General features: G+C 42.5%; 1 protein-coding gene and 1 long non-coding RNA gene across 2 annotated transcripts; one reads left to right on the top strand and one right to left on the bottom strand.

The window, feature by feature from the left end:
* Nucleotides 1-1490: 1490 nt before the first annotated feature.
* hunk (hormonally up-regulated Neu-associated kinase) lies at nucleotides 1491-13498 on the top strand. Its single transcript, XM_037749282.1, has 9 exons — nucleotides 1491-2109; nucleotides 4785-5077; nucleotides 5859-5914; nucleotides 6329-6464; nucleotides 6580-6707; nucleotides 9311-9437; nucleotides 9574-9742; nucleotides 9912-10074; nucleotides 11178-13498. Exons 1-9 carry the CDS (start codon nucleotides 1873-1875, stop codon nucleotides 11927-11929), a joined length of 2061 nt encoding a protein of 686 aa, XP_037605210.1. The 5' UTR covers nucleotides 1491-1872; the 3' UTR covers nucleotides 11930-13498.
* On the bottom strand, nucleotides 3797-6399 carry LOC119476089. The gene is made up of 3 exons (XR_005203939.1): nucleotides 6308-6399; nucleotides 5924-5967; nucleotides 3797-4045 (listed from the first exon to the last, which is right to left on the bottom strand). It is a non-coding gene; the product is annotated as an uncharacterized LOC119476089 (long non-coding RNA).
* Nucleotides 13499-17798: the final 4300 nt, after the last annotated feature.

Below are 17798 nucleotides of genomic sequence, written 5' to 3'. Positions count from 1 at the left end.
AAGTATCTTTATTTTACAGGATACTGTTAAACTCCAAGACTAATCCACAGACTACTTACTTTAAGTCAAAGAATGACTGAAAATGAAGGATGAAAGTTTAGCAAGACTGCAGGCTCACACAGCTCTTAAGTAGTAGGACTGACTGTGTGTTCTTGTAGTACAAAATGCCTCCAATAGATGGTGGTATACTTGTACTTTTGGTTCCATGTCTGGGTGTCTGGTTTAGTGTCTAGAAAGCATGGTCCAGCAGGCAAGTCAAACTGTATGTGCAGATGTATTTTTTCTCCCTCCTTCTAGGAATCCACACAAGGAATGAACACAACAGAGCACACCTGTAAAGGCTATATAATTAAATCTGATGCAGTAACACCACAGATTTGAATCAACACCTCTGACTCAAAAAAACAAGATATGCTTCACATTGTGCAGTAGTTATGGCAGGGCTATTCTTTTGGATTTCATTATATTGCCAGGTGTTTCTGTTATTTTGTCTGGCGCCTGCAGGAAAAAAACATAATATGATCATATTGGGTGAGATTAACCTGAGCTGAAGGCAAATACAGGGGGAAAAAATGTGTCTCAAACTGTTGCCCCTCCCAGCAGGTGTCCTCCTCTGAATGAGTGATGATGAACACCATGTTAATTAGGCCAGTGAACACCTCAATGAGCGAGCCTGAGAAAAAAAAAAAGCAAATGCTTCTTTGTCTGCTGCTGGTGTACTGTGGAGTACAACTTCCAATTGTTGGCAGAACTCCAAGTTCAGCAACAACCAACAACACACACAAAAAATGGTACTGGATAGATGATGGCCGTCCTATAAAATTGACCATTTCTCACAGACATATTTATGATCATGTTATTCCATTAGCCATGTGTGTGAAGCCTGCACCTCTATGCCCAGTGTAATTAAGGAATTGTATAGGCTGGGTGGTGCCACAGCATATGGGTGTCAACATTTGGATCCCTTTTACGCACAATTCTACCCAAATAAACCTGACAATACAATTGACCATTTCTCACAGACATACTTATGATCATTTTTATTCCACTTGCCATGTGTGTAGCCTACACCTCTATGCCAGTGTAATTAAGGAGGCTGCGTGGTGCCACAGCACATGGTGTCAACATTTGGATCCCTTTTACGCACAATTCTACCCAAATAAACCTGACAATATAATTGACGCAGACAGCCAAATATCATGTTGATGCAGGAATTACAATAAAATATTTAAATATTTGTACTGACAGTGTTACAAACACACAAATGTACTCTTTGTTCAAAGCCGTGGACAATCTGAGCGCACCATGCCTCCTTGTTCTCACATGTGCTCCGCCCTGCCTGCGCTGATTGGATTGAAAATCACCCCGGCTACCACCACCACAGTGTGAAGGGCTGTGTGTCTATGTGTGTGTGTGTGTGTGTGTGTGTGTTTTTCACCCTAACGCTAAGAAACGCCCACCCATATGACCGGTAAAGTCAGTTCAAACTGAACAACACGCTGCCTGCGCTCAGACTTCTCCTGGAGACGTTCAGGAACGCTGCGTGAAAGAGCCTGCCTCTGACAATTTTTTTTAAACCCTCACAAGTATTAAGACAGGTTGCGTCAGTTAATACATTTCCCATGATTGCCTGCGTCGTTTTCAATCTAAGCTGCTCATCATATCAAGACGTGTCTCGGAATCTGCTGAGTGCGCGCACTGGATGCTTTGAGGCTGAACAGGTGGCGCAAAGCTCCGGTTCCCTTAATTTGTTATTAGGGGCAAAGACGCAGGCACGTTAAGCGTTTAATACCCGCCTATTGCGGTGGGAGAGCTGCAGTAATTTCCCTCCCTTGTTCAAACGGGGATATCTTTTTGACAAGGGAGCTTGTGATGCCAGTTGCAGACATGGTAGTGGACAACAACCACGGGTTATATGAGGGTAAAAGCCCAACAAACAGTGCCGGGAGTGACAGCGCAACGCCGGCCTCTCTATGCAGTCCTGCCGCGGACATCCTCAAGAACTTTTACCACACCAAGCGGGTCGGGAACTATCTGATCGGGAGGAAGCTGGGAGAAGGATCCTTCGCCAAAGTTAGAGAAGGTCTCCATGCAATGACTGGGGAAAAGGTAAGATTACAAAATGGAAATGGAAACAGGGTTTTTATTTGTTAAATTGTGTGTGTGTGTATATACATTTTTGTATTCCTTAAGCTTTATATGCAATCTTGTGATCCTATCACATTCAATCAGAATTAAAGTTGTGATTTCTTGCACTTCAAAAAAACAAACTTTTGTGACAAAAAAACTTTTTTTTCTTTTTGAAAATGATGAGTTTGTTGCTGTCTAATCTTTTAACCTTTAAGAGTGGAATGCAAGCATGGGGTTTCAAATGTCATTTCAGTGGACAGTATCAGCTGTCACATGCCTGCATGCCAACCAAGAAAAACTCATAGTTCAGCCATACAGTATGATTTGTGTCCACCTAATCAGTCCTCAGCTCTCTGAGAAAGTGCTCAGCTCCGTTTGGCAATGGGAGGCTCTGTGTTAATGAGCTCATGCAGGCTCCACCAGCTGTTGAACTCAGCCATATGCACAGCAGGACTTGTTTTCTAGCCAAGCACCAAGTGACAATATTTACTTTTATTGTGTGTGAGAGAGAGCTGCCTGTCTTAACATGTGTTGGGTAACTAGTTGTGTGCTCTCTGTGTTCCTTCTTTGTCTGCTGGTGGTGGTGGTGATATCACCTTTGTGGGCGCCCAAGCCTGTGATAGGGACAGAGAGGGAAAAACCGTCCGGCCTATGAGAGAGCAGAGCTGCTACTTGCATATGAAATGATGTGGTTGATAAATGGGCTTCAGCCTCATTAGGATTCCGCCAGCACAGGGCTTTTTATATGGCCCACCATTGGGCCACTGGTTGCCTTTGTCTCTCCAGGCTGTGTTGAGGGGCATCCAGTGAGATTTACATATTAGAAAACAAAGTACCCCCCTTTTTCCTTTATGTGTCCCTATACATGTAAACCCATGTGTTTATATATATTGGTCACCCTAAATTCACATTTATTACATTATAATTAAAGCATATTAAATATTAGCTCATCCTGTGCCCCCCCTCTCCTCCTCCCATTCTGTTGCTGTGAGGAGAAAAGAAAGCGCTCCTCTCTATCTCCTCTCCTCTTTCCTTCTCCCCTCACTCCTCTCTTTGTTGAGGATGATGCAAACGCTGGCAATCACACAACACAGCACATGCTCTCCCTCTCTTTTACACACACTCTCATTCAGGGTCCAACAGGCAGGCGCTGGGAGGGAGGGAGGGAGCGGAGGGTAGTGAGTTTATTCCAGTAAAAGAAAGGGGTAGCCGGGGGTAAAGGGAAATACAGTACGGGATGCTTTTTTTAGCATCACTAGAAAGTCAGTGTGGATGCAAGGGATGAGAGTGTGTGTTTATGAAAGTGAGGAGAGGTGAGGGATGCTGTGATGGCCAGGGCGGCTGGGGAGGTCATATGCATGTGTTTTTGATGTCTGTAACCCACTTTCCCCTCCATAGTCCCCCCCCAACCTCCCCCCTTTTCTGTCTGAGGGGCGCCTGATAAACAACTGAATCCCCCAGAAGCCCCCCGGGTGGGCTGGGCACACCCCTCCCCCTCTATATCCCCAACCCCCCCACACACCCTCTCTCTACATATAGACTAGCCTACTGTAAATACAGTGCCCCACCCCCCCATACATACCCCACACCCTTATCCATACAGCCTGGCATAAACACGGGCCATCTATTACTGTATGGTGACACACACACATTCAGCCAGGTTTAATTAGCAGCTGTAAAAAAGGCTTTTTCAGAGGTGAATCAATTATCAGAGATGAAAGGACGAAAGTATAAAATAAAGACGACGCTGAAGGACAGAAGAAAAGAGACGCACACACACACACAACCACTTTGGCCCTCCACCATTTCATTAATGGATATGGTGATTAGCTTCGCCCGGTCATGCCTTTCCATGTCGGTGGGCTCTCCTTGAGATGATTTGCTGTGTATGGTCGCCATGCTCTTGAACTCAAGTCTAGACGGGACACAAGGAGACATGGGCGAAGGATGAAATAGAGTAGATGGGGGTACATTATTGAATGTAATTAGCCACAGAGGAGGGAAGTGTTTGTCATAAAGGACATGTTCTGTGGCTTTTTTATGAGGAGACTGCGGGGTTTTTTCTCCAATGACACAACAAGGGTGGAGAAGCATAGAAAGAAGACGCTGGGATGAGTAATTAAAGACAAAAAAACTGAACACATCTGCCTGTTGAATCTGCATCTCTCCTCGGTCTCCTTTCTACATTTGTCGCCGCCCCTCGTGTGTGTTCAGCTGCGACTAAACTCTGTGGCAAATGGGGGAATATCAACTGTCCATTTGGCCTTGGCGCCTTCTCAGCAGATAGGGTAACATTTGCTTTTCCCCTAGTTTATGATGGTTCAGTAACCCCTCCGACACACACACACATATACCTCCCCCTCCTGCAGCCTCGGGGCCCTATAGCGCCTGGGTTGCCCCACATTGGGAGCAGCTGTGACAGGGAGGTCAGTGTCGAGTTATATACCCTGCAATGTAGACCGAGCAGCTTGTCACCTGTTACACTACAACTCTCTGGAAACTCTCCAAGCTACACTCCGTGGGTGTAATTCACAATATCACGTGGAGCAAGAGCCAAACTTTAGCTGCCAAGTCATGTGCTTTGCCTTAAATTAGTTCCGCATCTCTTATCTCTCTCTCTCTCTCTCTCTCTCTCCTGTCTCGATTTTCTCCAGGTGGCGGTGAAGGTGATCGACAAGCGGAAGGCCAAGAAGGACTCGTATGTGACCAAGAACCTGCGGAGGGAGGGCCACATCCAGCAGATGATCCGCCACCCCAACATCACGCAGCTGCTGGACATCCTGGAGACAGAGAACAGCTACTACCTGGTGATGGAGCTGTGTCCCGGCGGGAATCTCATGAACCGCATTTACGACAAGAAACGCCTGGATGAGCGGGAGACTCAGAAGTACATCCGGCAGTTGGTGCTGGCTGTTGAGCACCTGCACAGGGCGGGAGTGGTGCACAGGTAAAAAAAACCCCACTAAAATTAAAATAATGCAGAGAAAGAGAAAGAAAAAAACACAGAAACACACACACATTGCTCTCCAATGTTAAATTTGTATAAATGCTTCCAAAAAAATATTGACAGTTTGCCTTCCATCGCTCAAGAGAGCTTTGTGCCGTTTAAGGGTTAAACCAAAGCTGACTTTAAGATCTGTGAGTCAGACATGATCCTCTTTATCAAAGTGTGGGTTAAGTCCGTATTGTGCACATTACTGTTAATCCACAAATAACCATATTTTCCATGCGTTAAGAGGTTTCCAAGAGAGCAGCGAAGAATTTCTTAAAAAGATAAACACGTTTTAAAAAAAAGATTTACCAAACAGCTGGATTTCCATGCACAATGCACAGATATGAATCATTCCCAGTGCATTTTCTCCTACAAATATTGTTACATTTTATGATAAAATGATTTGATTTAGTGGAGAAATAAAAAAAAACATAAACTGCATCTAAATCAAATTTCAGATTCACAAAGCTCTACCCGGGAGTATTAAATTCTCTTTTTTCGCTCAGAGCCTGGGAACTAAATTTCTATCATGATGAGATGGCTTATGTAGATAACTGTATAACAGGATTTCCAAGATCTGGAGGGACACAATAGACCCTGAAAATCAGCCAGCGTGACCCACATTGGGAGGGGCATGTGTTGCAGCTTGCGGGGGTTTTGACCTCTCCTGCTTGTGCATTGTATGATGATGATGATAAGCAATCTAATGTAAACACTGAAACTCTTTGTCTTACAGGGACCTGAAGATAGAAAACCTCCTATTGGATGAGCAGGACAACATCAAGCTCATAGGTAACTCACCTCTGTTTCTTTTTCTTGTTCAATGCTTTGCTGCTTCTTTTTCCCTGTGAATAAAACATGCAGAAATACAACAAATTAATTTATAGAATACAACATTTCCGACAAGCAAAGAACAAGAATAATATTCAAGCAATTAATAATAAAAGAAGGCCTTTGATGACAGTTATTTTACAGTAATAGAAAGATTTTCTCAGTTGGAGTGCAGTGTCACAGCGTCCCACATGTGGTGAGGAGCTAAGAGCAATTAAATATCCTGTTAAAGCTTTTACAAGCTCTCACCATAGTGCTAATCTGCTTCTGTTTGTGTGTGTAACGCCGTGATGGGGGCGACTCGTTTAATGAGCTAGCTGGAAAGACGGTAATAAACCCAGAAACAACACTCACCCCGCCTCTTCCTTTCCTCAGATTTTGGCCTCAGTAACTGCGCTGGCATCTTGGGATACTCGGACCCGTTCAGCACCCAGTGTGGAAGTCCGGCATACGCCGCCCCAGAGCTGCTCTCCAGGAAGAAGTACGGGCCTAAAGTGGATGTCTGGTCCATGTGAGTGTACACTCCTTTTTTTAAAAAAAATGTAATCAGTTGTTGCCAAATAAACTTATTTAAATACATTAGTTTATTTCCCCCCTGAGCTGAAGTGTGTGTTTTGATCTTCCAGTGGTGTGAACATGTACGCCATGTTGACTGGGACTCTGCCGTTCACCGTGGAGCCCTTCAGTCTCCGAGCCCTGCACCAGAAGATGGTGGACAAGGAGATGAACCCTCTACCTCCCTCGCTCTCCTCAGGTAAACACCAAACGCACTAAAATAGACACGTGTGTGATAAATCAAATCAGGACAAGACCTTCCTCTCAGGTGAAGAAAAGATGTAGTATCTATGTGTGTTATGACGCCAGATCAGATACTCCCATATCAACCTAATTACCCCTCAGGATAAAACTGACATGAGCGTTGAGTTGAAATGTATGAGGTGTGTAAACAGGAAAATTTCAGGTTATGATTGCACGTGAGAGAAAGAATTTTGAGGTCACTGTGTCTGCCAAGAAAGGCTGATTAAGGATATAGATAGATAATAAGCTGCTCTTTATTGCTTGAAGTTGCTTTCTTTGTTTAGCTCTTTGTCAGGTTATCCAACTGGCCTTAATAAACAAGCTCCCTTGATGGTGTGCTTTCAGAAGCTTTTTTATTTAACCGTCACCCAACTAAAAAGACTAAATGAAAAGCAAATGGCTAAAAAGCTTGGCAAAAAATGGTAAAAGTACTATCCAAATAAGAAATCAGATGTGTCTTAGTGATTTAGACTTGTTGATTAAGACTCCTTTAGTGCTCTTTTAAATCTTCTCAAGAAGATTCGCAATCCTCCACTTCGCAATCCTCAGAGAACGTGCGTACATAAAAGTTTGCACATATCAGTGATTTTGCGATAAGATGATGACTAATAAGGTTGTATTGGAACATTGTGAAACTGCCAGAATCAGTGCTTTTTGTTTGTTGCACGTGTACATGTGCATCTTGATGAACATTTCTTGCACGTGTACATGTGCATCGTGACAAGCATTTCTTAAGACTGAACTTGGCAGCTTTGGCAGAAATACACACCCATGAGTCACCACCCTACATATCTTTGACATATTTACTGTCTGCACATATATAGCACTGTATATGTATATATACATATATATATATATGTGTATGAAATAATATTATAATAGTTTTGTATTGTGTAAATAAAAAACCATTAGCGGTTAAGCAAAGGGAAGGAAAATCCTCAACAACATGGTAGAAGTCCAAATGCAATAAGGACACGTGTTGGCAGCGCACGTGTAAAGAAGTGCACAAACCAAAACCGCAATTGTGTTTGTTCAAAATTAGCGTCAGGTTTTCCTCTTAAGTTGCTGGCACTGCATGAAAAAGATTTATTTAATAATGGCAATTGCCTCAGAGGACTTGCCAGAAGTCCAGAGAAAGCGGCACACTGTCTTTTTAATTAGACTTGAGAAAAAAAATATTCCTTCTACTTCATCTTTGTCATATTAAAGTCAGCAATTGCAGTAGCGTCCATTATATTTGAGGAAAATAGAGTAGTTCCATCTACCCAAATACTAGATAAAGTATGATAAGAAAAGTACTGTATCCCAGAAACTACAAGGAGCACAATCAAGTATTTGGGATCTATTTGATCTCATAACAAGTTATAACAATATCAAAGATATGCACACATATGCAGTGTAAAAAAAACTCATATGGAAAACATTTAATAAACACAATGTTAACGTGTTTCCGTCTCTATTCAAAAATCCTGATTTGACTATTGATAAAAGTTTTGCTGTGAGAGAATTGCAAAAGGTGTGGCCGTACCAAATTTCAAGACTTTTGTGTTGTGGCATTTTCCTTATCAAACTAAATATAGTCTTTGGGCACAAATGGGTTAAAATATTCCACATCTTTTATACACCATAGTATTGGTATTATTCAGCTTTACCAATGACATTAATACAAATTAAACCAATCCCCATTTTCCCAACTATTCCTACTACTTCACCTTCTTCTTACACATTTAAGACAGCATTAGCGTCACCCTTTCAGCATCCAGCATCCATCGAGTTCTGACTAATTGTCTGTAAAACAAGATTAGGAAATAAGATGAAACACATTTCACTGGAAAACAGGTGTGTCTACGCTTCGCTGGAAGTAGCGACGCTCATACCACAGTTGTTTATTTCCATCACAACAGTGTCCTACCACTCAACATTCTTCTATGACATTTAAGGCAGCAATAGCGTCACCTTTCCCACATCAAGCATTCATCGAGTTCTGATTTAATTGTCTGTAAAACGAGATGAGGAAATAAGATGAAACACATTTCACTGGAACACAGGTGTGTGTATACGCTTCGCGACGCTCATACCACAGTTGTTCTATCACAACAGTGTCAATCTCTAATCACAGTGTCACTCTCTAATATCAGTAACGTACATAACATAACCCAGTTATGTAAGTGACCATTAAACAAAGCTAACGCCATAGATGTGTCACCTCATCCGTCTTATGTTGTAACGGAACGAAAGCGGATGAGGAGGATGAAGGCCAAGCTTGTTGTCAATGCGTATGTGGACCTATGACGGGACAAAGGGATTGAGACACTTTTACCTCTGCTCCAACTAGTAATCAAAAAACGGTTGAGTGTTGTGCCAGGAGGCAGAGAAATGTGGCAATATTAATGTTCTTTCCCATAGCTAGTCCCAGAGGAGTCACAGTGACATTCCTGAAGGAAAAATATGTCATGTAAAAACATGTTTCAATATTGGAAAACTTTCCTCTTCATGCAGTGAATTGAACATCGGTGGCAGCTTCTGAATATTTATTCTCCCTCTCTCTCTCTGTCCCAGCTGCAATCTGTCTCCTGAAGAAGCTTCTTGAGCCAGATCCCAACAAGCGTCCCAATATCCATCAGGTGATGGCTGATTCCTGGCTGCAGCTGGCCAACAAGAACACGGGGGCACCGTACCTCAACAGGTAGACACACACACATTTTAAAGTTTGTGTTTCGCAGCAGTATGTCGTCATTTATATTTGTTTTGTTTTTAAATTTAAATTTAAAGCAACACAAAGCATTCATTTTTTTCGCTCTGCCCTCCGTTCCTGTGTCCAGGATCCACATTGAGGAGATAAACCACACGGTGTTGCTGCACATGACGGAGAAGATGAACTACAAGCACAGCGAGGTGCTGAGCGCCGTCCTCACCAACCGCGCCTGCCACACGCTGGCCGTCTACTTCCTCCTCAACAAGAAAATGAAGAGACTCTCTAAAGAGTACAGGGTAAGCGCATCCTCGCACTGTGTTTTCTCAAGGACACGTGAATACAGGTTCTGTGTCCTGAAAAGGTTACCTGAGAGCAAGAATTATTGGCTGTCAAATCTGGTTGCACAACAGCTTTGTCAAATGCCAAGGGCTGTTTTTAATGCGCCGATTTGCCCTGTCTGTTTAGGAGATGCAGTTCCAAGAGAAAAAGAAAGGAGAAAAGCAGAAGAGCGAATACTTCCAGACCCAGTGGAGAAAGCACGTCGACAAGCTCACGATCCCGCCGAAGCAGACGCCCGTCTACCTTGCTGTTGCCAAGGGGCCCAGCAAGGAGAAGAAACACCGAACAGGTGAGGGATCATACGGTGCCGTGCAAAAATACCTGGGCAGATTTGTGAAGAAAAAAAAAATAGATATTTGTTTTAAAAGATTGCCACTTCATTTATTCTATGTATTTCATTTACCTTTATTCATACAGGGTAGGTTGACTGAGCATGCATGTTCTTCACACATACGTAGTTACCCACTCCTCCTCCTTCCATCCATCCATCCATCCATCCATCCATCCATTGTTTGTCTGTCCATCCGTCCAACCACCCACCCATCCATCTGAGAGGAAACATCCTGGATAAGTTGCCAGTCAATCGTAGGGCGAACACACAAACACTTTTAAGAATTGTATTTACCTGTTGACAGACAGAAGTAAGTATATTTGGACTTAAACTGAATTTAATCTCAGCTGCATTATCAAATTAAATTCTTTCAAACTGGGCTAGGGCTGAGGGATTTAGAGAATAATTCTTACATCATTATTCTCATTTTCATTGAAAAACATTAAAATGATTACGGTGTGATTTTTGCCGGGATCTGTACCAAACAAAGATGTTTTCTTGAGTCTGTAGTATATGATGTGCGGGCTAGGACATCTCTGCAGCACCACAATATTTAATTTAAAATGGTATTTTGACAACATTTCGCACCTCCTGCGATTTGAAAAATGCATTTGGCCATATTGCGATTTTGATAAAATTTTGATTAATTGTGCAGCCAGCAACTAGGCTGGGCTTTTTAACAACTTGGAGAAGAGCTTACAAGTGACAACAAGGAACCCAGGGGCCTTTCCCACTCCTCTTTTGCATATAAGTGGTATAGAGAAAGACCATGGCGCCGTTCCATATCCAGCCTGTCAGGACAGGCTGGTCTTCACAAGGTTTAAATCCGTACATAATGTTCTTGTACCTTTACACGTCTTTGTTACATGCTCCGAGATGATTATATATGTGAGAGGAATGTCTCCTCGAACATAATATATAGACTCTAGTCCAACACTGGACATTCTGCCAAAATATATAGAAGCTGCCGTTCTCAACCTGTCACTCAGTTACCTAAGGTACCTGCAGCAAGTTTGACAGTATTTCATAAATTTAACAATGCTTCTCGTCTCCTCCCTCAGGTCTATTACGTGCCATAACTGGTGGCCATCGTAATTCACCTCTAGCGCCACCCGGCACCGTCGCCTCTTCTTCCATGGAATATCTAGAGATCCAACCTCTCTTTAACAACACCCCTCAGCAGCGGAGGCGCTTGGCCACCCTCCCACAAGTCAACACGAGCCCGGAACACAACATCCCCGCCCCGCCGGCACCGTCACCGATCGGCATGCATTCCTTCGGCTCCCTCTCCAAAGCCGAGCAAATCGAAGACACCCCGGCCTCGCCCTGGTACAAGCTGACCAACGGGACACTGTCCCCGCCCCGCCACGTCTCTGCCTTCCAACCCGACTCCTCGTACTTGAAGAAGGCGACAATCCCCAGTCCTCCCGTGCTCATCGTCAACCCGCAGCCCAAAAAGAGCATCTCGTCAGATTGGGGCGGCTCTTCTGACACCAGCGGCAGCCCTCCTAGTACCGTAGGAAGCCCCCCGGGCAGCTCAGCTTTTAGCCCACCGAAGTCCGCCTTCAGCCCCCTCAAACCCACCTCGGCATTCAGCCCTCCTTCCAACAGCAGCAGCAGTAGCGATCCCGACAGCCCGACGCACCGCAGCAAGTTCCCCTCTATGGGAATCGGACAGCTCCTAAAGAAGAAGGTCCAGCTGCAGCCGTTCTCCTTCCGGCCAGAGCAAGTGGTCGAGGAGGTGGTGTCTCCGCCGCCCTACCCCATGCAGACTCTCCTCTGTGCTTCAGGTGCACTCAAGACCCTCTGCTGAGGGATACACCACAAAAAAAAAAAAAAATGAAAGAAAGACAGACTGAACTCAAGGCCCTTCTCAACATTTTGTTGAAGTTGGAGAGGTCTTCCAGAGCGGCCTTTTGAACTGTCAGTTTATCGCGACTGAGCCACTTTCTAAGAAAGACTTGATCATTTAAAAAAAAAAAAAAAGAAAAAGAAAAGGAGGTTTGAGTAAGAGTTTAAAATATCTTTCGTTACCACTCTCATTATGTAATAAGAGGTGGTGACGCTGAGAAGATGAGATTTGAAACTGAGCAATGACTAAACCTCGCTGTGGCCTAGATACAGAGTGGACATCGTATAAGACACACACGCACATACATACACACATAACACTGTATTATAGACTGAGTTAAGAGGTACTCTCTTATGTAATATTGCTGTAACTGGTTACTAATTGAGCCGTAGACTGATTCACACCAGCTAACAGACCCCAACTCTTACCCTAACCCTGATTACATGTTTAAATGTTTTGTCTCTGTGAAAACACTCTCTTAAGATACCCACCGACTTCATACCAGCTGGCACTGTATCCTCAAAGCTGACTGGATGAAGAAGCTCACTGCACTATTCTTAAAAACCAAAACCTGTAGTAGTAACAACGGTGTTTACCATCCTTTACCTCACTGCATTACTCATACGTTAGTGTATTAGCGGCAGTCGATCGTGACATGCTTGTGTGGCTTTTGCCACATTGTTGCAGCGTCTGAGCGTTAGTGCCATTAGGTTCAACACATCGAAATAGAAATAGGTACCGAGAGAAGAGTCACGCTCTCACTTTTTATAGCGTTCTCATAAACTACCACTCAACACTGATAATAATTCACAGCTATAACTTTTTTATATACAAGTGTTACATCACCTCTACGATCCACAGGGAATCTTTCAAAGTCTTAGTTGTGACTTTCCTTCACAACTCATAGTCTGTTTTAGAAGAAAAAGAAAAGAAAAAGATAAAAAATAGAGCATCAAAAGCCTTATGAAACTTTTTGTACCTCGCCGAAGGCGGAGGGTACGAAGGTGGGAGGATCACGTAACACCCATGAAAAATAATTCACTTCCTTTTGTCTTAATGCTGTAGTTTGTGCAATAGTCTTAAGTGTTAACTGCAATGACGAGTATTTGCCAAGAGCTCTCTGAGAGTGATGTGAAAAATGTGCTTGTAAATAACAGTGCGACTCCTGTGTTCCTGTCACTTAACGGCGTTCCGTGAGAAGGGATTGTAAAAATGTCTGACATTTTCACGTCTTTAGTCGCTTCATAAAGACAAAAAGGCTTCCACGTCGGGCACACGAGGCTTCTCACTGTTAAGATACTGTAGAATCTCTTGGAAAAAGTTGCATGCAATGTTTCACGAGTCGAACTGTACTGTCAACATTTGAAATTTACGTCTTTGTACCTTTTTTTCTGGTTGATACTGAGATTGATACAGACTCGAGATGGGATGGGGTGGGGGGGGTCTTTTGTAAGATTTTGTAATGATGGTTTTGTTCGAGTGTCAAGAGATTTCTATGCTGTATAAAGTATTTTAAATATTTATACTAAATCCATTATGTGTCTGTCTGGTCTTTCAAATGCACCTGCTTTTACAGTCTGGCTTCATTTTCATACGCTCTGTGCACACATGCCAATAAACTACCTTTTATTAGCTGAAAAAATATAGAATTAATACATTTAAATTACTATAATCAAGTAAGTAATCCAACATTCTTGTTAATTTATGTATAATTTACACAGAGCCTGAGGCGTATAATTTATTTCTAAAGCGCTCAGCTCCTGGAGCGCTTGGCGAGGGAGGGTCTGAGTTGCTTTACAACCTCAATGTGCCACTTGTCTCACATACCATGTACATTTCCCACGGCACACCTGTGGTGGGTTAAAAAAAGAAAAAAACACACACCCTTGGAACAGCTGAAGGATCCTTAAGAGGACTGATACATATAACAACCCCTCCCTCTTCACTCACACACACACACACACACTGCAGACACTAATCCACTCAGCTGTGGCCCCCATCATAAACCTCTTTGGGTGACACTGGCCTGACGAGACAAAGACGGGGGATCATCAAAGCTCTGAGACAAACACACACATGCACAGGACGCCACACAAACAGGGGCTGTCCGATTAAAACCGGCGTGGCTAAGCTGATAAAAGCCATGGGGCAAGAGTGGCTCAAAAATGCATTAGAGCCGGAGCCTCTTGTTTATCAAAAACAGGCGGACAGTTAGTCAAAATCCCCGGGCGGTCCGGAGAGACAAACCATGAGTACCGTGGCTTAACCACAGCAGCGCTGAGCGAAAGGATAGTGTACACCACAGGGCATGTACAGGTCATACCTGTAGTGTTCAGTGCTGCTCTGGTGACACCTGTAGTAGGTGCGCGCACACACACACACACACACACACAAAATATGAACTACCAACAGAGTGGAGCGCCCAGAAAGCCACCTCCTGTGATTAGTCCCTCTATGGATGATTATGCTTTAAGAAACATATCTGTGCGGGGAGAGACATAGTGATGAAGAATACTAGATTTGGTTACTATTTTGCGAGACCACCATGGACGCAGAAAACTGATCAATTGACCGATCAATTGTTTAAGTCATTTAAACAAGTAATTCAAGCAAAAATGCAAAACAATAATTTTATTTTCTGCTTTCAATCAATGTGAATCTCATGTATTAAAATAATAACTTGAGAAGTCTCTCCGTAACATTGTGATGGAAAATGTAAAAGACAGATTAATAAATAATAATAATAATAACAATAAAGACAATAAGAAAAAGTTAGTTGCCGCATTAGACTGCCTTTTGGAGGATTCTAATTGCGGAGCCAAGTTGTTTATCAATGTTTAATCTCAGGAAGCATTCGTGGAAGTAATCCATACTGATGAGATAAAGACAAAACAATAATGATCCTTTATGCACAGATTATTTTTGACGTTAATCTGTGTGCAAACAGGTCAAGTAAAGATGACAAGTCTGTGGTAAACAAACACACCCCTCTACTGCCCCAGCAGGGGTGGGGCAATAAGTTGATATTTTCATCATAATCATATTAAGGTAATGTATGTAATATAGTGAGTCATACTGTAATGTTGTCTAAAACAATAGAAAGCAGTAAGTATGTCAGATTTCTCCAGGAATAATTTCTGAAATATTTGGGGTTGCCGGATGAAAATGCATGATGGATGATGATCTGTGCCTAAACAACATATTTTGATGTATCAATATTAGAGGTCTTGTGGTTATTATGATTGTCTGTTGTCCTTATCATCACGCCATACATCTTGACAACCTTTGGGTTGAGACTGAAACAACAAGAGAGCAGACATATGCCACACCCTGGAGGAATATAGGTTTTCCTGCCAAATTTTGAAAGAATATCAAACAGCTAATCTCTTTGTTTTAGTCATGAATTAATAACCTGAGTGGTGGCATTCAGAAATGTCCATCACACATTTGTCTTTGACCACACAAAAATCATGTTTTAACATTCAAATCCTTTTTAATGAGACGTCAAACTGACCACTTAGAGTACAACATGACTTTATTTCTGCCAGTCTGTTCAGGCTTAGATCCTGATGACACTAATCCTGTTTTCAGCCCCGTTCTCGTCACATACACACACACAAACACACTCACACCAGGGTGTCACTGGCGACGGGACGAGCCTTTGTGTCTGAGAAAAACAGACGATTTAACCTGCTACACAGCGACGAACACCAGGGACCTGCATCCCCACCACACACACACACACCTGAGCATCCTGGTTCAACCTCACAGACCAGCATACCGCCTTCCTCAGCAGCTCTCACACATGCAGCGGACACGCAGGAGAGAGTGAGAGACTACCTGGCAGACGCCGGCGTACACAACGATGTGTGGGGAAATAAACAAGCAGATGTTCCTAATGAAGTAGGAAGCTTTGAGCATTCAGAGGGGATTTGGTTTACTCCGTCACACGAGTCTCCGACTGGCCGGCTATCCTGTTTCGATCACAGACACAGATGAAGGTGATTAATGAAACGAGAAGGCTGTGGCTTATCAGAGATTTTACGCTTTCGCCCTAGAGATGCTGCTAGTTAAACAAAACTGGGCTAAGTTTCCCCAAATGCTCTTGACACCAAGATCATCTTACACCCACTGATTCCTGAGATTAATTTGGGAAATGTAACCTTCCAGACGAAGAGGTTTACTAATTGACCTGCCGTCTAGTCGGTGCAGCACAAAGACAAAGATGAGACCAGACTGCCTTAATGACTTTAGAATTAAAAAGTAGGTTTTGGTGAAGCATATGTCAAGCAGTCAACCATGTGAGGAAAAGCAGTGATGATCAACCAAGTGAGAAGTTCAGTTGGGTTCTCAAACACATAAAGGTTCTTTAAAAAAAAATATATATATATATATATATATATATATATATATTTTATATTCAAATATATTTATAAAAATATATATATGTATATAATATATATATATATGTAAATATATATATTTTTAAAGGCTGTCAGAGTTAACGCGATAATAACGTGTTAACGCAAATTCGTTTTAATGCCACTAATTTCTTTAACGCATTAACGCAACTTAGATTTTTAAAGCTAGAGTGAAGATACTGTCATCATATGAAACTGGAAACCTAAGGAATTCATTGGTACCAACCATTTCATACTGGCTTGTCACAAAGGAGGCTAAATAACGCTCCAAAGTTACGCTAAATTTTGGCGAGGAAAAATTGACATGGCCATTTTCAAAGGGGTCCCTTGACCTCTGACCTCAAGATATGTCAATGAAAATGGGTTTTATGGGTACTCACGAGTTTCCCCTTTACAGACATGCCCACTTTATGATAATCACATGCAGTTTTTTTTATATATATTTTAATCAATTGACAGCCCTATTTTTTTTATGTCATATTTTCAAACAAAAAATAAGGAAGATTAAACATTTACTTGATATAATCTATTAAATATAATATATTTGGATAGTATTCACCATGTGAATACATTTATATGAACAAAAAAATCCTATTTGGATTAACTGGTGCTGAAATTTGACACTTACAGCACAGATAAAATATGACTATATGAGGCTGTGGTGGAGCACAATGGACCTGGGGTTTTGGGAAATCAAGAGTTAAACCAGGAAATGGTCACAAACCAGTGGTGAGCAACTGGTGGGGTGTGGTTCTTTTGTCAGGGGAAAACCAAATAATATGACGGGAGGGTAGAAAATTGCAATTAAATGAAATAAACAAGTACTCATTAAAATAGTCATTATTGAAATGATGGTTGTTTTTCCATCTTTGCAATTAACAAAACCCCAGACACACACACACACACACCTCAGGATGCACCGAGTGCCTCATTACAGCACCAAAAATGGAACTGAATTGAGGTCTCTTAAACCTGTAAAACAAACACTTTCCCTCTCACAAAGCAATCCTTTTCATTTTGGGGAAAAAAATAACAAACATATTTTGTAAGTTGGCACACAGGTGGCACTCCTTGAGATATTTTTTCCTCTCAAAAACAAGATCAGAAATTCAATCAAAGAGCAGAGCTCAGCCAATAGGATCTCAGTGTCTGTGGCAACAGCAGCATCAGATCGAGCAGCCATTGGTCTCAGCTTTCACACAGGGTAGGCTGTAATTGGCTGATGGTGCGCCGAGGCTTCATTGCCTCCATGGCAACATTGCTTCCTTATTGCTTGGGGAAGGTGAAAAGGAGGGAAAGAGGGGAGGCGACTTTCACTCAGACGCTACCTCTGCATTATTCATCCTTTGTCCCCGAGTGCTTGTAGTGCATGTGTGTAGGAGCACAGAGCACAGACTGATGCATGCGTG

The sequence above is a fragment of the Sebastes umbrosus genome, chromosome 17, assembly GCF_015220745.1.
Source record: "Sebastes umbrosus isolate fSebUmb1 chromosome 17, fSebUmb1.pri, whole genome shotgun sequence".
NCBI classification, from domain to species: Eukaryota; Metazoa; Chordata; class Actinopteri; order Perciformes; family Sebastidae; genus Sebastes; species Sebastes umbrosus.
This window is presented reverse-complemented; position numbering and strand designations above follow the sequence as displayed.